General features: G+C 46.1%; 1 protein-coding gene across 1 annotated transcript in view; it reads right to left on the bottom strand.

Moving 5' to 3' along the window:
- Window positions 1–4,401: 4,401 nt before the first annotated feature.
- Window positions 4,402–26,073, bottom strand: part of LOC118511816 (dendritic arbor reduction protein 1-like) — a 110,280-nt gene continuing 88,608 nt past the window's right edge. The window contains exon 6 of the mRNA XM_036055356.1: window positions 4,402–7,239. Coding sequence (XP_035911249.1) covers window positions 7,052–7,239 — 188 coding nt within the window. The 3' untranslated portion in view covers window positions 4,402–7,051. The remainder of the gene's footprint in view (window positions 7,240–26,073) is intronic.

The raw sequence follows: 26,073 nt of genomic DNA, 5'->3' as shown, positions 1-26,073 counted from the left end.
GCAGTGTTGTCAAAGATTTTTAAGCAAGTTAGTCAATGCGGCATTGAAAAGGTTTGCACATTCCAGAAGATGATTGAGTTGTCCTAATGGCGGACGAACCGATGGAGGAAGCAAAAACAGGCTTAATTAGTACGTATCGCACGTATTTTGCTGTTCGGATTGTTAACAACATTACAAAACCGATTTACCATCCGTGACGCTGATAAGGGTCCGAAAGCTGTATTGCTTTTTGAACGATTTACGATTCCCTCCAGCAGCAGCCGTAAATCGAGGGCTTAGCGCCATCATTTTTGTATCGCTTGCAGGAAACTTACAGTCCTGCCTGAGAACTGGTGAAAAAACGCACACTCATAATCACATAATGTTGGAAAACCTTTGGCCAGTTGTGCTGGACTGTTGGAGTGCCGAAAATGGCCGGAAGCAAGAGGCACAAATAAATTCCCAGCTTAACGAAAGGCGTTCTCAAACCAGGCTGCATCGAGTCCGGCCAGCTGCCTCAGAGCACCATCCAAGAAACCGAAAAGTGGTTCGATAACTGTGGCAATAACTTATCGTAAGAAATCATAAACAAATGAAGATATGAGTGTTTCGTTCGCTGCGCTCTTGCCGTATAAAATATTGTGTAAATCAATTACGACCAAACGATAGAAGGGGACGGACGTTTTGCACGGTTTCGCCACAGTTCTGGGGATCACATTCTTTGCAGGTTTCTCCGTTCGAACATTGAGACGTTGCGCACATACTGCTGCTTTCACACGTACACGAGACAGTGCGGACAGTGTGTCGTGAGCGACTGTGGTGCGATGTTGCGCGGGCACCAATAATTGTACGATCATCGGCGCTATCATTATGGATTATTATTATTTTGTTTCGATTTGTTGCATTACACCTTTTCTTAGCTATCGGTGTTGTTTGCTTTAGGATGGTGCGGTAAAAGAGCAGACGATATCTCAATAGAGGGTCGCAGAGGTTTTAGTTCAGAAAATTGAGAAGCTATATTCATTAAGATATTTTTAACTAATTTCTTCAAAGACTTATGAGGTCTCTCTTCATCTCAAGAAAGTGAAGAAACAAATCTTGAATGAATGTTAGTCATTGATCATTATCCCGCTGATCTTTTCCTGAAACAATGCAAAAACGTAATCGAAACTCACACGAGACATTAAATTGTAGGCTTTTTGTTTGGTGGTGTCTGCCGATGCACCGGTCCCGTCCGTTCGCATGATGATGAAGATCGCAAACATCCATTTATTACCATTCCCATAGACAGGCACCGAACGATAACGATCGAACGAAGTTGGCTGGGACGCGAGAAAGCGGCCACCCTACATACGTCCGCTGGGGAGTTGCAGGGCGCAAAGGGCGAGAACCGAAAACCGATACTTCATTCCACGTATGCTCGCAATGATCATAAAGTTGTGGCAGTTGGACACACGGTGCCGGGGATGAGCAAACACAATAAGATCGAAGATCACTAATTGTTTATCGTTGCGCACGTGGGGGCGGTCTGGACCCGGCGATGCCCAATCGGATGTACCGGATCGGTGGAGTAACGCAAAGTGAGGTCTCCGTTGTTGCATTTGCCACGATGTTGCCTCGATACCGATATTGAGATGTAGATGCTGCCCTGCATCATGAAGAGATTATGCGGATGGAAAGTGCTGTTGAGGATCGTAGTGTCGGTGAGACGGGTCGCGATGAGCGCGGAAAAGGCAGGAAGGAATGATTATGACAAAACCATAAAGCACCGTCCTGGCCGAGGACGAAAGGCCAAGCTGTGTGTTGTGTGTGTGCCCAGAATAAGTGAATGAACAATTTAAAGCAAGCCGGTTTTATTATAGCCTGCGGGCTACGTTGGTCGAATGGTGTGCATTGCTCATTGAAAGCGATCGACAGAGGGACCAAACCATCGGCGTACGAGAACGAATGGCAGATCTGTTGAGGGGATGTAGTTTTTTCTTCGCGTGCGCATCGAAATGCATTTGTCCAGTGAAGCAATATGCATGACCTTTTTTTCGGGGAATGATGATGACGATCGGAGGGTAAACGTGCAGTTTGGTTTAAAGGGACACTCTGTTCCGAGGGATATATTTTGAATTGTAGTATGGTAGTGATGGGTCAAGTAAAAGGTGACGCGTGAACAAATCTTGGGGAAGATAGCCCAGCAAACAGCACGAACGAGTAAAGCGTTTAGCTAGCTTGTTGATGTTTGAAGAAGACTGCGTTTGTTGCATACGTTAGCAACGGTTTTAGAATGCCACCCATGAAGATGGATGATTTTCTGTAAGGAGGACTAGTGCGTGGTTTGGTAGAACGTGGTTTGGAGAATTTGGTTTTTTCCATTTTATTCAGGAGTAGATATTTACAGGTCAGCCCAATATACAGCGTAGTAGATTATTGGATGAGCCCTTTTTGTAGTCTACTGGAGTAAGGGCAAAAATTTTAGTCAAATGATTATGTCTGATGGGGCGACCCGGTGGTGAGGCGACAACGGCGTCGGTCTTCATACGACTGGACCGAGGTTCAAATCCCATCCAGATCGTTCTCCCATAGTGATGACTGACTATCCAACTACGTGGTATCATTAAATCTTACTTCTTATTAGGCGCTACAATCGCTTTGCAGTCTTGGCCTGCTGCAAACAATCCTCGATACCGCTCACGGTTTAGCGCCGTCGTCTGCCAATCCGTTATCCCGACCGTTCTGGCGGAAGCATCAACGCCATCACTCCATCTCGATTTGGGCCTACCACGGCTCCTCTGTCCGTGTGAACGGCCCAAAGGACTTTACGGGCTGGGTCGTTCGGTGTCATTCTCATGATGTAACCAGCCCACCGGAGCCAGGCGAGTCTAATTCGCTGCACAATGGTGAGACCATCGTACAACTTATAGAGCTCGTCATTGTAGCGACTCCTCCATTGTCCTTTATGTCTAGTCTAGTAAGCCAAAAATGGCAGGCATGACCTAAGAGGTCGTTAGGCCAAAGAAGAAGAAAAATTATGTTTAACCTTTGGCATACGACTGTGTGATATTATTTTTGTAGAATTTCCAAATAAAGCTAACATTCTTTACGACTTCTTTTTCTGTTTCGCGATCTCTTGGTCATACCTGCCATTTTTGGCTCACTACAAGAGAACTGCTCGGATGGGATTTGAGCTTTGATCCTGCTGTGTGAAGACTGGTGCCGTTGTCACCTCTATCAGGGCCTCCATACATTAGTAACCTTTAGATTTTGAGCACATTTTGAATGCCTCGTCCATTACGGCCAATGACAGGTTAAACGGTACGAGGACTAAGCAGGCGCCTGGGCCCTGGAGCTCGATAGGGACGTACTAAATGCACCACAACCTCGCTCCCGAGCAGCAGAATCGATGTGCCAAGAGGCCCCAAATTCTATTCTGCTATGGGGTTTCCAAGGGGAGAATTCTACATATGTTGAAATTTAACACATTTCTCAACTAGAGCTAAAGATATATATAGAGATAAAGTGATAGGAAAAATGCAATCAGAAATACTTACTAGCGGATTGAATTTTCAATTAGGCATCTACAATTTGTTTTGCAGAGGAATAAGAGATAAGACTACGAATTTAAGTCAAGTGTCGGAAAACAGAGCTTTCCAATTAACTGATCATTTATTAGAACAAAGAGTCAAGATTGATTAAAGATTACCCTTGAAGGCAAGGATACAAAAGAACTGCAAGTGGACACTCTTCATAACTTTGCATAACTTTATCAGCTCTACTTCACATCTATCAAATCTTTCAATTTTCTGCTTCCTGTTATCTAAGTAATCTGGCATGAGAGTGTCAATATGCCTTAAATTACCTCAGATTATTTTTAGAATCTGAAACTTACACATACTCACACACGCTTCTGAGGCTAGGACCGTGTCCAAAATTGACGAAAGCCGCGTTCGAGACGAAGATGCTCAGAAGGATATTTGGCCCCGTATGTGAGGAAGGACAATGAGCTCTACGAGCTGTACAGTGATTTCACCATCGAGTAGCAAATTATACTCACCATACTCCGGTGGGTAGGTCATGTCATGGGAATGGCACGGGACGACCCAGCCCGTATGGTCTTTTTAAGCCGCAAACATGGACGGAGGAGCCGTGGTAGGCCCAAATAGAGTTGGATTGGCAGACGACGGCACGTGTGCAGTTTCGAGGATAGTTGCAGTAGGTCATGATCCCGAGGCGGTTGTAGCGCCTGATAAGTAACTAAGTTAGTTAGCCAGTAAGTCAGGCAATGATTTTAACTAAAATTCTTAAGACTTAAAAACTAGTTACCTTGGAAGAGGAATTGTACTTCACCTCATGATCATGTCCTGTGGTCATCTATTTCGATATCCCTCTATATTTTCGGATCAATGCCATCCTTCCAAAGACACATTGTTTTCCTTTGAACATTCATATATTTGAGACAAAATGTTGAAACATGTTGCGCGACAATCGCTCTTCGATTCGTTTCGATTTACTTACACAGCTACTTACACAATATAGTTTGTTGACCAAGATGGGTTTGACGCACGCGTACATCTCAAAACAATACATAATAAGCAATAAAGGATCAAACGTGTGTTTTTTTTTTGTTTAAAACAAATGACAACGAAACCATTTGCCGTGCTCACAAGTGCTTGCGAGAAGTAAACTAAGAAAATTTAAAAACACTTACACGAAAGCCCCCAGCTGGGGACAGAAACGGAAGCAAACTGCGATAGTGTGTAGTAAATTTTGAACTAAAAACCGAGGAATATGCTCCTTGTCGATGACTTACAGCTAATTGGTTTTTGCAGTTTGTTTGCACGGCGACTTACGGCTAGCTAGCAAATTATAAACAAATAAACATACAAGTTAAAAAAAAAAACGATAATACGCTTGCTTTACATAGGATAGCTTACACACGGTTGTACGAGGCGATTAATAATACTATGTTCTTTTATGTTTGTGCGCTCTCCCGCCACGCCAGTTGCTTTCTTATGTTTTTTTATCCATTTATATTGTTGTACTTCATTGCTTGTAACTATTATAATTAGAAGAGGGGTTTCCTTCTTTTTTGTTTGAAAAAGGCAACAGCATCATCACTGACACTGCTGCGTGGGTCACAAATGAACGCTCGTCGGTCCCTCTATCCACTAATGGCAACTTAAGAACACAAGAGCCTGGCTTTCTACTCGACGAACATGATACACTCGTTGATATGGGAGCCTCGACAAACGATTTTCACTTCTTTACTGAACTCATACATTTAAGCTTATTTACAGGAAGGTATGTAGAAGACAGGATGGACAAAAATAAACACGCTGCAATTATTATTATTATACTCATTACTTAGTAGGATCACGCAAGTGCTGGTGCTATTCTGGTTGAATTGTATAGAGAAATTAAAAAAAAAACAAAACAAAATCACGTGATTTTCTGCTTTGAGCTCCGGTAGCTCGCCTAGTACGAAGATCCGTTCTGATAAATAAAGTGCACAGTGGTAACATTTGGGGATGCTTTTGCTAGCAAATCCCCAACCTTTTGGTAGCACTTTTGAGGAGGAATACAGCAACCAAACTTTAAATACGGCGTAAGGAATACCTATGTACTAGCTAATACGTAATAAGAAATAAGGCCATGGATGGGGGGGAGGCGACAGTTTGCAAGAGAGCAAAAGAGAGAGAGAGAGAGATGCCAGGAGTTGTAGAGAGAGAGATAATAATTTTGTAATAATGGTTCGGTAAGTTTCGAAACAAAGCTTTGAGATCAGTTTGTTGTGTAGGAAAATTTTCTATGAGAAAATCAATTCTACCCATCGCAAGGGGAATTGTTTCCGTTTTGTCATATTTTTTTTAAAAAGAAAAGAGCTTTCTGCAGCAGACGGCAGGCTTTAAATAGTTAAATAATTGCACCTAATTACATACATAAAGTTTAAAATACTATTTGCAGGATTTGTTGATGCCTAAATGAACGATAAAAGAGCGGCTTTGACATCTAGACTTGGGGAAGTAAATCTTGAACCTCAGGCTGACTTCTGTAACTTGAATAACGCTCATTTGTATGCATTTTGCATGCATGCTGACTCAGACCGTTCGACGGGTGTAAATGTTTGTTTGAGAGAAATTTTTCGTTAATTCGTAGGTGTGCACAGGCAATTTCGACTGTATTTAGGCCGTGTTTGCCCGAGCCCTGAGCCGGAGTTTAGAGCCAATTTGAGCAAGAAATTAACGATCCAGTTCCAGTTAATTGTTCCGGAATTGTCGGTCTGTTTGCTCGCGATCGTGGGCGTTGCGGTGTTCCGGATGCCGAGTGCTAGCTGTGGGCGATCTTTCGTTGTGAAGGTTTTGTTAAATCTCCGGAACCACGGACGCACTTTACGTGGTGCCTGTTGGGGTTTTCCCAAATATGTTTTCAGTGGGTGTGGAAAAGTGGCCACTGGCTCATTGTTCTGCTGGCGTTTTTCATGAAATTGTTAATTTGTTACCCAAAAGGCGAGATGTTGTCAGGCGCAAAATTTTTTGGGTGAAGGAATCCGTTAGCTGTGGCGGTCTGATGGCGCATCGTTGGTCAAATATTGAAGGAAACTGTTATCGTTTGAATTTCGGTACGGAAGCTATGGTTATGGTGCGGGTGGCCAGTTCCGTTGCGTTGCGGAGATCAGTTCCTTTGAATAGTGCTGTACTTGGATTTGGAGAGACACATTGGAAAGTACATAATTAACACCATCGATGACGTGAGCTGCACTAGAGTCGCTTATGTGGTGAATTCGGTGGAGGAGTAGAATGTCTAAACGGGCATTAGCATCTTTTACGCACGTGAAAAGTATGTGTCAACACCAGAAAACCGCTACTTGATTGTGGGTAGAAAAATATGTTAACGGAAAAAACAGAAGGTTTTTCTCTTCTGCGTCCCAAAACGTTTGAGGTGCGGAAAGCATACTTCTTGTTGTGTGTCTTGTGCTCCCCTTGGTTGGCTGCCCGTTTTTCGTTGACCTATTCTTAGCCGAGCACCCGAATAGCTAATGGGAAGCGAGAACCAATGTACAAACTTCAAATCCGCTTATCAGCTATTACTTATTTTTTGGTAAATGCCGCTTCATGTGAAGCGCTAAGTGATCACTGCGGGCGAAGCTGCGCTCGCAGACGATGCACTTGAACGGTTTGGCGCCGGTGTGTTTGCGGTAGTGGCGCGTCAGCTCGTCGGATCTTGCGAAACGCCACTCGCACTCTGGCCACTGGCAGGTGTACGGCTTCTCACCTGTAAGTAGAAGAAAACGAACGTCACATTAGTTGAAGGGTAGAATACACACACACACACATGCGGCATATGGAGACGGACGGAAGAACATGGAGAGTTTCGGTGAGGCTCAGTGATCCTCGAAGTGATCGATCCAGCCTATAGCCCCGATCAATGCAGGCACTGATGTCTATAATTTCTTGCTTTATTATCGTGTCGCCATCATCGATTGCGCCAAACACGGGCCCCGTGTCACTTTTACTGGCCTCCCGGGGGCGGCATGCTTGAAACAATCGATCCGAAATCGTTGATTCGGTTGGCGACGTGATGCTATTCTTGATGCGAGATTGAATCGCTGCCACCATCGTTCGATCAATCCGTATGACGATGATGATGATCCGCACCTGAACCCGGACCGACTTCAGACTCGCACGGAAAGAATTCAAATGGGCCCCAATACCCCTTTTGCCATTCTGGAGGACAATTGAACTCCGGCTTTGTGAGTAGCGTTTCGGTTTCATTTTCCCCGAACGCATTCGCCCCTCGCGTGCACTGCTGACCCTGCGCGACAGTTTAGAACGTAACCCAGAGCGGTTGGGCTGTAGAATTTATGGGATTATTAAAAGATTGTGCAGCGACCGCTAATGGGGGTACGGACCACATTTGGGGAGCATTGTCCCCGAGATGGATGCCCCGTTTGCTGGATGCTAAGAATTGACCCTCGACACTTTTGCTTGGTTTGCGAGTGTTTTAAGCAATGAAATGGTAATGAAGAGTGGGAATGGGAATTGAAGTACGAAAGCAGAGCCATAAGTATTTAGTGACACCGGTTAATGGTGTATCGGTGGTGTGTTTATGTGTAATAAATTGAACAAGCCATCATTACTAGATGATGGTTGTAGACTATGTTAATGATGATGTATCTGAGTGAATTAAAAGATAAACTCTGCGATTGAAGTGTTTGGATAATTTTTAATGAATTCCTCGTTATTGTCTTCTTACAGGGAACTATTAGGTAAGGAGGTTTATGGCTTCCTGAACAACCTATTTTACCGTAGTTGAACAGCCAATCATTTGTGAGTTGATCAGCGATATTAAGTTTTTGAGTGTGTACATATTCTAAGGGAGTAACGGCGGCATACAAAATTTGTGGTTCTTCTGTTGAATATCGTTCATAATTTCGTCTTTTGAACTTGCTGATGTATTATTTCCTATTTTTATAAGTTAATAGTCGGAAGTTCTCGACAACAGACCTCATACCAATGAATAATTCCACCTTTGTAATAAAAGTAGCATTAAACAGTTGCTGATCATAGCACAAGCAAACTAAGCTGCTGTCTGGTGTCCGAGCTTTCAATGGAGTCCTGTTCATATCGACAGAGACGTATCTTCCTTTCAACTGGTTACGGGGTCTTTGCAGCCTTGATAACCTCCGACTCTGCCCCAGTCTGTAGATTCGACGTGTTAATTTTGCGTGGCTTGATCAGCCCCTAGTATTAGGAGTCAAAAAAAAAAATGCAGAATTGGTTCCAAGTAATTTATTTCATCTACATCGGCTCTACGTGCTGGAGAGTTGCTGGTTTGCCATTATTGGCTTCGTAGATTAGACTACAGCCTCGGCTGTATATAGTACTTTTTACAATTTATTGTGACGACTCAACGGCATATATAAGGCACATCTGGTGCTGATATTGTTTTGAAGTTTTTAATTGCTCGAATTAATTTCCTGGTGAGTCGTAAGGTTTGTTAAATCTTTTTCTTTAGCTGTACAACCTCAAAAAGTCTGAGCCTGCCGTTTCTGGCTTTTTTAACTTGATTTACCTTACTCCAGCTAAAGGTGTAACATCAGTCCTACATTTGACGGCAAGTCCTATTAGCTATCGGTGTTGTGACCATATAAATATTGGTCAAATATACAGATAATCCAACATTTGTTTTAGAAAGTAACATCAGAGTGCAGCGAGTATCATTAACACATATCTGTTATTACTACAAACATTTTACAAGTATACATCTTTAAAAAAAACGAAAGAATGTGACAAAACAAAACGCCCCATAGTGCGGTCACGTAGTGCAAATACCTCATCAAAAGGAACGATTCAATAAATTATTTGCTCAACTAAAACCGTTTTCTCGCATTAGAATATGCATAGCCGCCATTGAATTGGCGCTTGATTCGAAAATGCACTCACCATCCATTCTCGCCGGCCTGCAGAAGGCAAGAAATAATCCTAGACATTCCAAAGGGCCACTTAGAAGAGCTGCTGGAGGAAAAAAACTAAACAACCTGCACACACACTCAGTGGCTTTTGTGCAGGTTCTGATCGAAAAAAAACCGATCATCGTACATCGGGGCACCAGCGACTTCGGCACCAGCGACGACGAACCATCTGAAACGCGCCGATGATGATGATGATGATGATTATGCGCTGCACCGCGAACCGTGCGCGCTATGCGTGCGAGTATTTAACTTATTTCAATCACGTCGCCAACTAATGCAAACAAAACACTCCGCGAATGCTGATTGGCAATCGTACGCCGCAGTTTTCACATGCCAGTTGGCCCTCCTTCGGTAGCTGGTGATGGGAGGGGGGAACGAAGAAGAAGAAGAAGAAGCAGAAAGCAATACACACACACACACACTCACAAATCGGAATGTTCCGTTCAATAATTGAATAATAATTATGATCGCGATTATCGATTATCGACGAGTTTTGCAGTTTGTGGGATTTGTTGCTTTTTTTGTTGTCCTTCTCCCTTGCACTTCGTATGACCTATTGAGTGTTGCCCGTGGAAGACAAAAATTTACACCACAAATGAAGTGCTGGAAATCGGCGTCCCTCTACACTCCCTTGCTGCAGAAGGTTCCCAGACGCAGAGACGTTGCGCCTACTCGGTTGATCCTCTGCTCTCGCCCCCCTATTATAGCATTCGACTGTCGATCAACGAGATCGAAGATTCTTCAGAATTTTTAGCGTATAATATTTATGAGCAGCGGGGTGAGCCCCGGGGGAAATCACACCGGCAATGGCTGTGTGAGCTTCGGGTGACAGCATCGCCCCGGCTGTCTCTTATCCGACACACCGATCATCCATCTCCAACCATCTGCATTTGCGCCGTACCGTACGCTGACGCGCTTCGGGGTCCCCACGTTCGGTTGCAACAGGCGCATACAGTCCAGATCGCCCTCGGGGGGCGCGCGTCTTGCACGTATTGCATCATGTATGCGAAGAAAAGGTGGTTGAAGAAATAAAGCCAGCGGAAAACAGAGCCCCGATACCGGTGTGCATATGTATGGCGGAACGAATTCGGAATCGGCGCTCAACTTTGACATTCTCACCGCACAGAGTTGGTGCCAGGCATCGGGTCGGCCAGAAAAGATGACAAATGATTTTCTAATGCAAATTCACGATTTCATCACCAACTTGCACCAACACACACATGTGTTGTTTGGTTGCAGAATGTCTCGGTTTTGTTTTCGGTCTGCCAATTTCTGGTAGGAAAATCTGGAAGGAAAAGCTCGATCCCGCAAAAGGTGAGCTTATGGATATGAGCATCGGGTGTGAAATCTTATCATCCAGTGCCATGTTTTGCAGCGAGGCCGGGATTAAAATGTCACTTTCCCATCGTCACTGGGGAGGACGCGTAGGTTTGCGCAATGCTTCCCAACGCAAAACCTGACGCTTTACGTAAGGTACGTTCTAGGGAAGGGTTGTTTCAGTTTTCGGCAGATCACGGTAGACTAAGTCCGTTTGATATAGGACCTCCTGATGTAACCCTCGAGCGTTGAGCGTCTAAACACACCTAAATCCAGTGTTTTTTTTTGTAGCAAGTTCTGATCACCGAGTCTTTGCTATTGATCGCAAGAACGCGCGTTGGATGGTGTGCTGGACCCACACGGGGTACGTATCAATTATGGATGCAAAGTAATACAGAAGCTAATTTTGTTTGTTCAACGTTTTCGTTTCCTGCATTGAACGGTACCCATTGGCCGGGTAATTAATCATTCGCTACAATTCTTAAGCTTGTACGACTGATTAATCATGCACGATCATGTCAATTAGTCTGGTGGCGGTGGCTCTCCAAGTCCTAGCCCTAGCCGTCGGGGCTCCTGTTCCGACGCGTCCTCCGGTGGACGACTCAGCGTCATCACATCAGTTGTAATCGATCAGAACACCTTGCCGATTAAAAATGGTTAACTCCGCTCGCTTACCCCGCTGGCCGGGTTGGTACATGCGCTAATGATAATGATTAATCAATTATTTCATCAAACTATGATTGGAAATTATAACTCTAACTGGAGCAGGCGCTACCGCCTTGCTTGCTGCTCGTCCCGGTGCGAAGCCCTTGAAACTGGCGTTTGGGAACGGGCTAGCTCCTCGGCCATCCTCGGGCGCCTTGGTTGCACCAGTTTTGCCACCAAGTCGGCGCGGAATGTAGGACAGCCACTAGTGGAGAGGTGAAACCATATGGAACGTGCGACGTGGACAAGGAATTATTGACTGCAAATCGAGCCACCAGGTGACCCGTCACCAAACGCTTTTATGAGACGGAGATGACTTGATTCATGTGGCTGCCTGTTACCGTGCGCAATAGATGCGGGATCGCTGCAGAAGCTAGTTTCGGGGACCCCTTGCTGTGGGGGAGGGGCGGTAAACCTTCGGAAACCGTCCTGAGCGGAAAAGGGTGCCACGCGTGTGGTGCCAGCAGCGCGCTCGATCGGCACCACAAGGAAGCAGACGGTGCAAAACTATCTTCCACACGCTGGAGGACCGGTCCAGATGCGGTTCAGGCAGAGGAAGTTTGATTTATGGCGGTGAGATTTTCATAGGATGTGTGTGTGTGTGTGTCTAAACAGAGCTCTTGGTAAGTTTGCAGCGTACGGACAGGAATGTTTGCTCAGAAGCGGCTCGACAGAGTGAGAGCGTAAAACCCTGACAGCCTCGAGGCTTAGTCGCACCGTTTGACATCGCAAGCAAGCAGCGGGATCAATGTGATCTTGATTGTTGTTAGTAGCATGTTTTTTCGATCGTCAAACAATCGCACTATGCAGAACTAGATTCCAAGGGACAGCACCGCGGCGCGTGTGTTGTAACGTGGTGTGAACGCAAAACTCTCGACGATCAATATCGTCGATGATCGGGCAAACGCGAAACGCGTGTTTTACTGGGCAAGGGAGTAGTGAGAGGTGTACGAGGTCAAAGTGGGAGGCATCTGATGCAATGAGTATGTACGCAAATGCGCAATCCATCTAATAATAGCAAGTAAGTAAGGCTCTGCTGAGGCAATGGTTGTCTGCCGTATGATCAGTGATATGGCAATGGGGATCCATTAGCAGCGGAACTGTTTTGGCGAATGGATTGTGATAACTAATTATTTGCCATCTTGTGCTAATCGCGTGGGGGATGCCTCTGCTAAGCTGCTCGTCAATCCTGACATCGATCAACGCCTGTGAGCAACACCCCTGTCATCACTCAGTCTGCGGCAAGAGTGATCCTCGCGATGCATTTCGCCATCCCCCCGGTAAGTAAGACATAAGCGAGTAGAAAGCCCTTGTAGTAGGTAGATCCTGCTCGACTCCAAAAACAACAACGGAACCCCGAAACGTTAATGCGTCGAAAAGACAATTACACGGATCGCTCATTGTGGTCATATTTCAAACCGCAAAGCGCATAATGGCATGCGCACTGGAGGGACCGTGTGCGTGATTTAAGATCGGCAAATGCTCAAGGTTCGGCCGGGTGGGAGGAAAATCCCTGCCAGGCTTCATCAATCATCTTTGGGCAATGTGTAATCAACACGCCTTATGGGGGCAGGCGACTTGCGGTGATTTGGCGGGTACTGCCTACATACTGTGCACCGTGCCCCGTGTACGCATATCACATATGTGCGGATATCGTGCCGTGTTTGGTGCCGTGCCGTGACTTTATTCGCACCAGCAAACAAACGCACATTCGCAACGAGTCCGTGTGATAGTGGGCACGGAGAGTCACGAAAACGGGCAGCCTGTGCGCTGTAACAAAACACGCATCAATCCAAGGAATTAGCATTAGAAAAATCCACTTAGATCCTACGCAAACCGTACGCGGATCAATACACCATCGGGTGGCGGGTGGCAAAGCTGGAGGAGTTTGGTGATTTACGGTGAAAAATGTACCCTACCAGTACAGCTGGGTCGTCGCCACAATCGCCCGCCGTCGCTACGATAGCTTGGCAGGACCCCGAAACTGGGCAGCCATCTTGTCTGTGAGACTCGGTTGCAGAGACTTGGGCCTTCGAGAGTGTTGGAGAGGTGTGAAGGTGCGAAAGAATGTGATGACGAAGCTGGCAAACGTGTGGTTTTAATTGCTTTTCATTGTTTTTGTATGGTAATTAATTCCGCATGATTGAAGGAAAGCTGCAAGAGCCGGCAATCCCGAAGAGGTGAATGTTTGACATTATCTTACTAGCTTACAAGGTTCAATTCACGGTGGAAGTGGGCAGCTTGAAGTGAAATTTTTGCTGGAGATATAGCAAATTGCGATAAAATATCACCTTTTGGAGTGATCTGAAGAAGACAGTTAATGTCTCATGTCACAAGGTATTACCTTATTCCAGTGATCTATCGGCTGAATGCAAAAAATGCACGTAATTCGATCCGTTTGAACGTTCGATAACCTGACAGGTATTTGTACTATTTCCTCTAGTAAACTTCATCGGCCAGTAGCAAACGATTCTAAGTGCTGCCAGCAAGTGGAAGTACCCACACCGTAGTCAACCGAAAGTGGGGCCAAGTCGATCGATATCTTGCTCACAGGCGAGGACACGAGCGGATGGCAAAGAGATTTATGGACGGCGCATGGTTTCCGCCAGTTTTCGCGGCATACCGAAATGGCACACGGAGGGCTTTGGAAACGGGGCGGGAGGGGCTTACGGAATGACGGCTCGTGTCGAATCGTGCCGTGACCGGCCAGTGCTCCTCCTTGAGGAAGGTATGCTAATTGACCGTCGTCATCCGAGTGTTTTTTTTCCCCCCTCTCGTAGCAAGTTTTATTAAACCGACCCAGAGACGCTAAAGACGGGACGGAGTACAGAGGATCGGGCACCTATTAATTGGAATAGTTTTTCAGCGGGAAGGACCTTCCAATCCTCGCGCCGGAGGCCGAGCGGAGACACATTCTGTTCACCCGGGTACATGGACACAATTTGTCCACGGACAGCATGGCACAACCGCTCACGCCCCGGTCGCGGGGTTGATTTGCGTTGACGCTTCGCTTTGTTTACCTTTAAGGTTCGATATTATTGATTTGTCTTCATTTACGTATGCTAAATTGATTTAAAACCAAATAAATAGCACCGAGGGGACGGCCGGACAGGGTGGTGACCGTGCGGTTAGTTTGTCTTGTTTTCGCTCGAGCCCCAATAGCCGTGGGCCATGGTTGTTGTTGCTGCTGCTGATGATGATGATGGCAAAATGCGACTACTTAGCCGAACGGGAGCATAGATGGTGCGGTGCCGGTGGGGAGAAGAAAATAAACAAATGGTAAAACGTTTCGCCACGGAAAAGCAACCCGCGGGCCGGTAACACGGTAGCACACCGGCGCAAAAACTACATAGCGCCCTTGCATGACATGCGGCCCTGGCCATGGAAATCGAAGCCACGGGTGCGGGGCGGCACGTATGTGTGTGTGTGTGTGTGTGGAGTGGCAATTGAGGATGGAAATTTATTCGCGAATATAAATGAATTTGAATTCTAGGAAATTTTTCAATTAACTTTTTTCCCCGCATTTGCCAGTGCGACATGGCGCGCTCTCTTTCACCTGATCACAGTTTTCGCTCGGTCCTGTACCATTGGGACCCACGCCGTGGTGGGTCCGCGCGGTGGCTCTCGCGAAAGATTCATCCGATCTATTTGCCTTACCGTGTGTGTGTGTATGTGATTAGCCTATCCACAGTGAGGTTTGGTCGGCTGTCGCATGCCTTTTTCTTTCCCTCAATATCGGCCCCATTGGACACTGAGCTGAGGGAGAGTTGCTGAGTGGAGCTGTCAAAATGGTAGCCTGCACTGACATAACGAGCTTGGTGTAGGTACGCTCCGTACGGTTACCTCATCGCGAATGTCCATCCTTGGAAGTGAGAACGGCCGAGAAGGAAGTGCTGGGTGGAAGACACCAACACCATGTTCCCGCCACCTTTAACATTGATCCCGTACACGAAACGCGATTCCGAGATTAAAGAAGGGTGGAGAAAACTTCCATACGCGAATGTGGACTGTTGCCAAAATTGGAACACTTTTCTTTTTTCGTACTACCGCGGCCTGGTATGGTTAGCGTTTATAGGACCTTTTTTTTGCTCTCTCTCTTCTCGCTCACCCGGTTTATCTACAACGGTGGCACAGACGGTGTTCCCCGGGTGTCACGAAAGGCGTACGGTATTTATTTGGTGGTCGCTTAATTAGAGCACCTTGTGGTCGTTAATTGAATCGACTAAAAGGAAACAATTTATATCCCAATAAATCACTGAGTACCGGTTGTCCTACCAGGGCCTACCAAATTTATCAATTTGGTCAGCCCGGGAGACGGAGTGGCGTCTCATTAGTGTCTATAGGGGACCCCGCCAGCCGCCATTGCAGGATGCACATAACTGTATGTTTCGTGTGTCATATGGGTGAGAGTTTCGAAGCATGGGTTTGTACCGGTTACGGTGGGATCATATACAGTGATGAACAATAGAGTAAGATCAGTGATGTTTGCAAAAGCATAGTGATAGCAGCACTGGACCGGGATTCAAATCCCATCCTGGCTGTTCGTCCGTAGTGAGTTTTATTAAACGAATTACTTACTTACTTACTTACTTACCTACTTACTTACTTACTTGCTTACTTACTTACTTACTTACTTACTTACTTACTTACTTACTTACTAATCAGTACGTAAATTGCAACATGCTGCAACAATCCTTGATACAGCTCACGGTCTAGCGTCGTCGTCTGTCAATTATTCTAGGCGTTCTGGAAAACGCATCAACGCCAACACTCTTCTGTACGTGTGAACGGCCTAAAAGGACTTTACGGGCAGGGTCATCCGGTGTCATTCTCATGACATGACCAGTTCATCGGAGCTTGGCCAGTATAATTCGCTGGACTATGTCAAGATTACCGTGCGGCTTGTAGAGCATTTTAACGGTTCCTCCATATTCCTTTCACACATACGGGACCAAAAATCCTTCCCTTGAACACGGCTTAAGGGGTTTCGTCAGTTTTGTAGAGAGTCTATATCTAAGAGGTGTATGTGAATATTTGGACTATAAATGTTGTATAAAGTCCCAGTATTCTCGATCATGCTAGATGTTTTGTGAGGGGAAGATTCCTCAGGCTGTAGTATGACCGGTTGGTAGTCACTATCCTGGCATGTAACTCAACATTAACGTTGTTGACGGTGCTAACTTAAGACCCCAGATAGGTGAAGTTTTGGACGACTTCAAAGGTGCGGTCACCTATGTGTTCATCACAACTCCCCCTTGTTAGCAAAGCCGCTGATGCTGCCACTATCATTTCAAGTCGAGGTCTTACGCCGCTTGCTCGATCCTTTTGTAAATGTCCTGAGTAGGAGAGCCTCAAATCAACGATACATATTTCATCAGAGATGCCAGGATCAGGATTGACTAATAGAATATGGTCCCCGAAGTTTCCACCTTTGAGTGCCGGGTGGCCTTCGCAACTGCTAGATTAAAACAAAAGTCAAAATGCAAAGGGCTCTGAGAGTTTTTCATTCACCTTCACCCAACAAGTGATGTTAGCTATTGTCATTCTTAAAAACCTCTTAAGCTTGGCGACTATCCAACTATATAATGTTAATAACTCTAGTAAGCCATTAGATGATGCACATGACCTAGTCAAGTCTTTTAGCCAAGAAAAAACAAAAAAGTTAAGCTGTGGTGCCGATAATTTAGGAATTGACTTAGACTTGGGTTTGTAAACCTCTTTGAAGATCTTGAGAACACGAGGATATCATTGCATCAGAGAAGAACTCAAGTACTCTTAATCACTTTATGCGAATCTTATGTAAACCTAGGTGAGAAAGAATGAGTATTTTGATGCTGATGCTTCTTCCACATTTAAACAGTTTATGTCTAATTCCACCAACTTATAGTAAAGATCCCCTCTTATACTGTCCTTCACTGTATGATGGATATGCTTGAGGTAACATTCGTCATTTGTTTTTGTTTTGTACGTGTATTTTATTCGCTCACTAATCGCATGTCTAGATCGGAGGATTATAGGCCGACGGAGACTGGACGCTGGAATTGTAGCAACAGCGGGAAAGTTTATCACAAGACTGGTGCATATGTATAATGATATGCTAATGCTTGCAAACGGTTTCATTAGATACGATTTCCTGGTTGCGACCTTTTCCTTTCTTTTTTGTGTTCTGCATTTCACATCCACTTTGCTCTATTTAGATGCCATAATTTGCTATAAAATGAAACTTTTCCTATGCTCGTAATGGGTCAATAATGAGCAGTTTCATTATTATCAATTATTATCACGTTTAAGAGAGAAGAAGAAAAAACCCAAACAGCAATCATCCGATCACATTCTCTTTCATATCACCCATCGTCTCTAATGGGGTTTGCATAGGCTATGGCTATGGATTGAAATGCTAATGTGCGTCACTCTGTCTATCTGAGCTCCCTGGAGGGAGCGCTCCAAACCCATCGCAATCGATCTCTTCGCTCAACGGCGTTACCGATGCATCCACCGATGGGCAACCGGCACCAGAAGTTCCCCCCGTTTCTCGAACGGGGTGGCCTTGGATGGGATTTGCGTGATGAAATTGTAGCAAATTCCAGCGCGCCGTTGGCCTCGGTTTCGTTTGTGTTACCATATTTTTTACGACCGCATTACATCCCGCTCCCTTCGGTTGCGCTGCTGGGCACCGCTGCCAACGACGCTGTCACTCATCGATTATTTATTGCCTGCTCCCATGGATCCCAACGGCGGACGACCGGTGGCTTCGGTTCTTGGACGCGTTTGTTCCTTTTCTGCTACCGTCGTGGCGCAGGCCCGTTGCGGGAGGTACACCATTCATCCATCCATCCAGGCGTCCATCCATCTGAATGCATCCATTGACGGTGGATCGCTGGCACACGGGGTTGAGTAATAGGAAGCATCCAGCCCAGGCATCGGTCGGCTACTATTGGACCGCTCGCGGAAGGCGTCCAGGTCCCCGTTTGCACCCATGTGCAGAACGTCGCCACCGTGCACTGCCCCACTCTGGGGCTTGGCGACCGTGTGCTGCACGTCGCAATAATTGATCATGAAATTTAAATTAAAATAAATCAATTTATTGCAAAGCACGGGGCCTAGCTAGACATCAAAGCGGATCACTCACCAAATCGATCAGTGAGCGTTGCGTTGCGCTAGAAATTTTGCATTCAATCGCTAGCTGGTTCGACCGTGGAAAGGGAGTCTGTTTGCGTTTCCACTGCAATTCCAAATGCGACACACTATTAACCCCTACCGCTTGAGGAAGTCGTGCGAGGAATCGAGAATCTGTCCGGTGTTCTCAGTTTGCAAATGAGATGCAAGTTTCGGGATTGATTAAAGCACACGCAGACACTTGAAGTGTCGCTGTTGACGGCAAATTACATTACATTATGCATTAAGCATGTCGATCGGTTTTTGGGAAGTCTTCAAGTGATCGCTCAGAAGTTATGCGTGTACCGTTAGCAGGAAGGTGAAGGATCAGTAAAGCGAAAGTTCTGCTACATCTTGACACTATTAATTACGTCGAAGCGCTTGTCTCATCGATCCACCGGCGCTGTGGCTCCCGGGACCCGATCATTAGGTTAATGGTTCAATAGGCAGTATCGCGCTGAATGTCGCTCAACTATCGTGAGCGTCACTGAGCCCACGGGTCCGGTAATTTTCACATTTGCCAGCCGGGGTTCGAGGTTTTTTTCCCTCTTCCCCGTTAATGACTAATTACAGCGATCGGTGATCGGTGGTGGTCTGCTGAAGTCCCCTGCGGGTCGTTTTCAGTACTTCGTCCGCCCACCGAGACTGATCGGAACAATTAGAGCGTTAGACGTTTGAGATGGTGTCCTGCCCTTGCGCTCTCCACACAGTCTTCGACTGCAACTGTACGAAAGTGCAAGTGCCGTTTAGGGAAGTGGCGGGGGGGGGGGAGGAAAGTTGGGTACGAGGGCAGGGTAAATTTGAACATATACCTATGCACAGTTCGTGCCCCAGCGGTACAGGAAATGGTTTCGCCAGGATGAAGGCATCCATGAGCGCGGTTCGCCTTCGGACAATTATTCAAAGCGGCTTGTCATAATTCATGCAATTGTGACAATTACTCAAACGCATTCACGACGCCCAACACGACCAAATCAATGTTCTCTGCCAGCCGGTGTAGCGAAAGCGTACCCAAGCGGAGCGCTTAACCGATTGACAGTATTTGTCATAACAAACAGTATTAACTACAGTGCTTATCAAAGCACGCCAACGTGATATGGGAGGGCAATATTCTCGGCAGCCCTTTGACGGTTTGGCTGATTTGACAGTTCGTTGCATCGTGGCAATGTGGCACTGTGCGTACGTCACTGGCGTTGGGACTTAAGCGTTCACGGGTCGATTGTGCAGTTGGTTTGCGAAGTTTGCTCAGCGGATTAAACCCGGCGAAGTTCGCGCCTGTTATTATGGTATGTAAATTACGGTAGCTCAGCGTCGCGTTGCGCTGCGTCATTTTTGCGGTGTCATTTAACTTCCACTGTGGCGTTGTGACGGCGTACAGTATCGAAAGTATTTTTACTTTAGCCTTTCTCAGCCCCGCCCTGGGCTGGCGGGTGGGTGACTGGCACTAAGCGAAAGGGGGGGAGGGTGTGTAGGAATTTGTCGCTTTTTTTTGTTGTTTTTTTTTTGCTTCACCCCTGGCGGCATACATACACCCGCCCGCCAAACGGTTGGCTGGATGAGGCCTGACCATTACTTTCCATTGCATTATTGGAATGCTGGCGACTGGGATCGATGCTGATGACGGTGTGTCATTTGCCAGCAGACGACCATTAGTGTGTGACCGCTGGCGCTTGGTCGGTCCTCGGTCCTCGCGCCATCCCGACCGCCCTACGCGCCCATCACCAGTACGGGCACGGGAAGAGATAATTCATAATTATTAATTATAATGGCAAAGCAAAGAACTAATAATTCACGCAAGCGGTAATACCTGGACGATGGCGCAAGCGCACCATCAAGTCCCGAAGCCACTGAAGTCGGACGAGGGCGAAAGCGAAGGAACTAACGGTAGAGCTTCGAAATAATTGGTGACATAGTGTGCGATGTGTCTCCGTCGAAGCGCTCGCCCGACATTCGGCGAGACAGGACAAGAAGTTAGAACAGAGGCGTTGATACAATCTGTTTCGCAAAACGGCCCCTGACCTTCGCGATAGAAACGGCGAAACTGCACACACGGCACCATAAACTTAATTCCGTATTTATGAACAATTTTCAGCGTTCGCAAATAAAATAAATCATAAGAGCACCACAGGGTTGCGCCCCGACTCGCTGTCCGGTTTCTTAGTCACCGTGCCCGTACCTTCGCTAGCTTTCGTGGCCCAGCGTGTCCAGCAGGCCTGGAGTTAACCTCCAATTAGAACCAAGGTTAGGTTAGGTAGCGGTTGCCGTGCTGCCACTGCAGCCGACTTCGACGTTTCGAGTCGGCGTTTGAATCGGGTTGGCAGGCACCGCGGGTGAAGATCGTTGCAATAGGCAACAGGCAGGAAGGAACCAGGGAACCCGTAAAAACGAATTCTGTTGCAAGCCTGCCAGCTGCTGTGGACAGGGTGACTCGGACATGAAGTGTGATCGGTACCGGTGTAGCTTACTGGAAATTGCGACCTTAAATGAGTTGAATTTAATCTCCACCATGTACCGGTTCTTTCATCGCGGCTATTTGGCGAGTCCGGCGAGTGAATTTCGTTTTCATCGCCCGGGTCAGGACACTGTCGTGGAGTCGTGTATCGCGCCGTTCCATTTACATTGACGAATTGTGGCCCCCTAATGGTTGGCGTTGGTCGGGGTTTCGCGGCTAGCCTTTGAAATAAATGCTATCAGAATTGACCTTTTTTCGCGAAACAAATCGACTCGAGATACTGCGATGATCGACGCCGCTGAATTGATCGGAGCCTGTGGAGCGTGTGGAGCGTGTGGCTTATGGTTCAATATCAAACGTGAGTCTTACGTTACAATCGAATGAAAGGTTGGTTAAGTAATGTGGTTTAAGTGAATATGATCAGTGTATAGAATATCCAGAACTCTACTTTAAAATTATCGTGCAAATTCAAATATGGCGTCGCTTTAATAAAATTGAGAGTCAAAGTGCCAATAAGCCACCCCAAATTTGAAGTCTCCTTCTAAAAACCAGCCACAAAGTTCCTTTCAATTAAAAGTTCCATTAATGCGGCCAGACATTCGGTGTCCACCATACGTCAAGGTGTGAAGAAATCGTGCATGCAATCGTGGTTCGACACCCTCCAGGTGCCAAAAAAACACCCTTGCCTGGCCTATCGATCTCCGCACTTCCTTGTACGGGAGACCGTAGATGGAGAAGCACGAACATTTATCAGATCGCTTTTATCAGTGTCAGGAACGGGAACACTCAAGGCTCTCTCTCCTTCCCCACGGTCCACTTTGCACGGCATTTGAGCGTCTGATTGGACCCAACCGTTCAAAGCTCCACCATCAGGTATCGTTCGCAGCTTTCCAGCCAACCGCCACTTCCCTTTTCGGAACCGATCGATTTTGTGAAATATTGCACTGTCCTTGGTATTGATGGCTTCGATGACGTGTTTTGGGGTGATCGGGCCCGTGATCGATTTAGTGTTCCGCCTGTATGTAAACAACGGCGCACAGACAACAGTACGCGTCACTGCGCTACCTTTTCCTACGAACTACGCTATTAAACGCGGGCTCGCTCGTACTTTTAGCCATCCAAACGGATCCAGCTAGGCGGGTGTGAGTTTATAAATCAAAAAGCCATTCAACTTGTCTTTTGCTAACGCGGCCTTGCTTCTGAATCGATATTGTTGTTACGGTACAGCACCGTGCTACGGCAGGGCAGTGTAATTTGTTTCTGTAAAGTCCGCGGTCGCTGCTATTCATTCGTGGCTGTTGTTGTGTGGAGCTACTATGACGCCGGTGCAGTCTGCTCTCAATTTGTGATTAATTTGTGCTGCTCTTGGATGCTGTTGGGTAAAATAATTGACCCCCAGCGGTACGGCACAATTACACGGGGCTTCAAATTTGTTGCCACAATCGGAGGACGAATCGACAGCGAAAAAAAAAAGGGTTGTACGGCGCTAATGCCAAGGAGACATTATGCTTCAAAGGTTTCGTACGGTGTGGACTGTAATTTTGAAGATCAAAATACTAACAACAGAGGATGATGGTAGAGAAAATTTCTATTATGATGGCACCTATAACCTCGAGTGGTCTGAGGCCTTCTATATCTGGGGCCTCCTTGGACTTGATATTACTGACAGTTCTACTCTGCAGTCTCTGGGACCGGCGTACCTAGAAGTCTGAGAAGGACTAGGTTATTGATCATCACGATTTTGAAGCTATAGAATTAACATACTTTGGAAATTTCACGACGGAAGACTTCACACCAGGGTTGCTCCAAAAATTCCGTACTCTTGGGCAGGAAATTAAGTCCTCTCTGCCTCGATGCGCTCGGACCGTTGTTTAAAAGGGTGATCAATCGAGGATAATTTCTACAGTTAATCAAAAGCGAAAAGCGCTTTGGCTCGCCAATGTTTCCAAAGTACGCACTGCCAGTCCCGGTGGGGTGAATGCTTTTTGGTAAATGATATGTTTCGAAAGCAAATAAATGATATATCAAATGACATAATTCATGTATACAACCCGTTTGACAGTTCGGTCATTAAGCGCACGGTTAATGATATCGCTGTCAATTTCTCGTGATCGGGGGTTCGCTTGAGCAGCAGAAAGGTGTTTTTCTTTTCCGCACGGTAAGTAAAGCAAGAACGGCACTCAGTCGCACAATAATAATCGATGCTTGGACAGTGTGATTGAATAGACCCCGACCGGGTCCGACGGGGTTTTACATGTAAAATAATAATTTTCGCAACGATAACGAAAGAGAGCAAATTGGCAGTCATGAACGGAGATGGCAAGTAGATGTAAATTACTTTAAGCAAGAGGCGGCCACAACAGTGCGGCCACAACTCGACCAGCGCTTTCTTGTGCCCGGCTAGCACCGTTCTATTTAAAGCCATTCCGGCCACTTTCGCCCCGTGTGATTAATGATAAACGGCTCACTTTTGATTGAAGTGAGTTGTGATTTTAGTTTCCTTTGGTTCGATCGCTGAAGCTTTTATGTGTGGATTCCTCGTGCTCCCGGTGCTCACACACTCAGTTCCGCCGGTCATTCGGTCAAGACGTTCGGGGTGATAAAATGTTAATTATGTCCACGGGTTCACCAGCAAATGGATCGCGCTGGCTTGACGCTCCGAGATCATGCAATCATTTTTCTTACTTCGCTAAACTCCTCTATTTGGCGGAGTACGTCGTTTGGCGGTGAAACAAGTACGGTGAAACCCTCGAACGGAAAGGGGACCGGGTTGGACCGAAAGGCAAGATGGAGATATCCACTTGTTCGTCTATGAATTAAATTTAACGATGGCGAGGAGTGAACGGAGATCTGGCCCGAGACACACCGGGATCGGGATCGGGGAGATGACTGGAAGTATAAGCGACCAATGACGCCTATGATTAAGTGGATTTAATTTAAAAACGATTATGTGACCGCTGAACTAATAATCCGCACCACGGCACACAAGTGAGCATTAAACGATCACCTTTTTCCCGCCGCCGCAACGGACGATCAAGACGACGATCAAGCGGGCGAGCACCACGGATCGGGTCAAGTTGAATGATGGCTTTGACCACCCATCGAGCTCAGGATTGGGGAGAATTTAGGCGAGAGCAGTCAGGAAGACAGGGACCAGAGAAAAAAACACCCCACGAAAAGACACGCTCTACCAGACCAGCAAACCGCAGAACGGAGCAAAACGGAAAACATAAAACAGAAAGCAAACGGCGATTTGGCGGAAATGTAAAGACATCGTCACCGATCGACCGACTGGAAGATGGGAGGACAGTCGACTGGAGGATTGCTGCGGGATTGTTTTGTTTTAAAGCTTTGAATTGGAAGTAACGCTTTGTGACCGCCTGGCGAACAAATAATATCGACCCCGCTTAGTGCTTTCTTATCATGCCGGACGAACCTGAACCATCTAGAGTGGGACGAGTCTTCGGCGCGAATGGGACATCCCAGTAAACCATCCGGAGGTTGAGGTTAGAGGACGTACAGGGAAAACCAGGACCAAACGGCATCGTAGATTAGGACACATAAAATGCATCATGAGATCATAATAATGCATTGTATGCGTTGTTTCGTCTTCATTTTCTGTTCGCAAAAAAACGGGGCGAAATTGAAGCCAGACAAATGGCCAGGCGGGACGATGACGACCATTATGAGATCCGTGGCAAATTATATTCGGCTCGCATCTTCTCGAGCGCAGGGACTGCCGCACCGGAACGACACAATGGGCCTCCAAGTTGGAGGGTTTTGTTTCATCACGGTCCGGGCAGGATGCAGGTTGCAGAAACAAAAAAGAAACATTTTAATACGCTCTTGAAAGACACTGCCAGAACGAGTGAGGCTACAGGCTAACGACTACAGGCTACAGCGACCAGCGGAGAAGGAAGTCTTGCAATGGAGGGTTTGGAGCATTGAAGATCGCACCAATCCACGTGGGTGTTACGGAGTCGCCGGTGTGTCATATCTTTCTTTTTGGTGTACGGACATTGGTGAAGCGAGCCATCGCTGTACTTGGACGTGAAGCACGTGCAGAAGGTGAGCGTGATAGTGGGTATCAAAGAAGATTGTAAGGTCTCTCAAGAAATATTGAAGAATAATAACGATGCTTGATGGGAAATAATTACTAGAGAAAGTATTATGAAGAAGACAGGTTGAGTTTGAAAGTAAGCCGGTAAATTTATACCATCTTGAATTTGTTGGATGTAATTTGGACTGAATAAAACTCAACTCAGGTCTTCCAAGATAAATAAATGAAGCTTTTTGGTCATGAAGAGAAAGCAAACATTACACTCTTTTGGCTCTACAACTTTGAGGGGTCTTAAGGCCTCCTATTCTGGTTTCCATGACATGATTTAACAGTTGCTGACTAGTCTCGCAAATCGAGCCAGGATTCTTCGTGTGAGCATCCGGAGAAGCTGCCAAATATGATGATAGTTTCAATCCCAACTTCTATTCTACAATTTATTTTGCTGTTAGCGTTGTGGATTTGGCTCAGTAATATTATATATGACACAAGTAAAGAGTCTTAAACAATTTGGGTTGATTAAGGTTGGCATTAAAATAGACGAATGTCATCGATGGCGATGTCTAAGCCAAAAGGACTAAACCATATGGAGGTATCGAAGATCATAAATGATGATCGCTGAATGAGCTTGAGCCACGTGTAGAAGAATAAGTAGTATCATTGATGCAAATATGCGATCAAACATTGCAATGGTCAGCTTTCGAACTGACTTCTTTAGCTCTACAACCTCGGAAGAACCCTTTTCTGAATCCTCCTTTGCGGGATTATTCGTTCTGCGTACGGGAAGATGGTCTTGGTGTTTCCGTGTTTTATTATGGAAATCATTTTTAAAAAAAGTTTCAATGGAAATCCTTACTCAGAAGAGACCTTCAAGGTACATAAAATATACAAAGCTCAACCCAGGCTCAATCCTTAAAATCTCTGAAGCCATTTGAAGTTCAAGTTTAA

Source organism: Anopheles stephensi, chromosome 3 (assembly GCF_013141755.1).
Source record: "Anopheles stephensi strain Indian chromosome 3, UCI_ANSTEP_V1.0, whole genome shotgun sequence".
Lineage (NCBI taxonomy): Eukaryota > Metazoa > Arthropoda > Insecta > Diptera > Culicidae > Anopheles > Anopheles stephensi.
The sequence above is the reverse complement of the archived record's forward strand: the minus strand, read 5'-3'. Positions and strand labels throughout refer to the sequence as shown.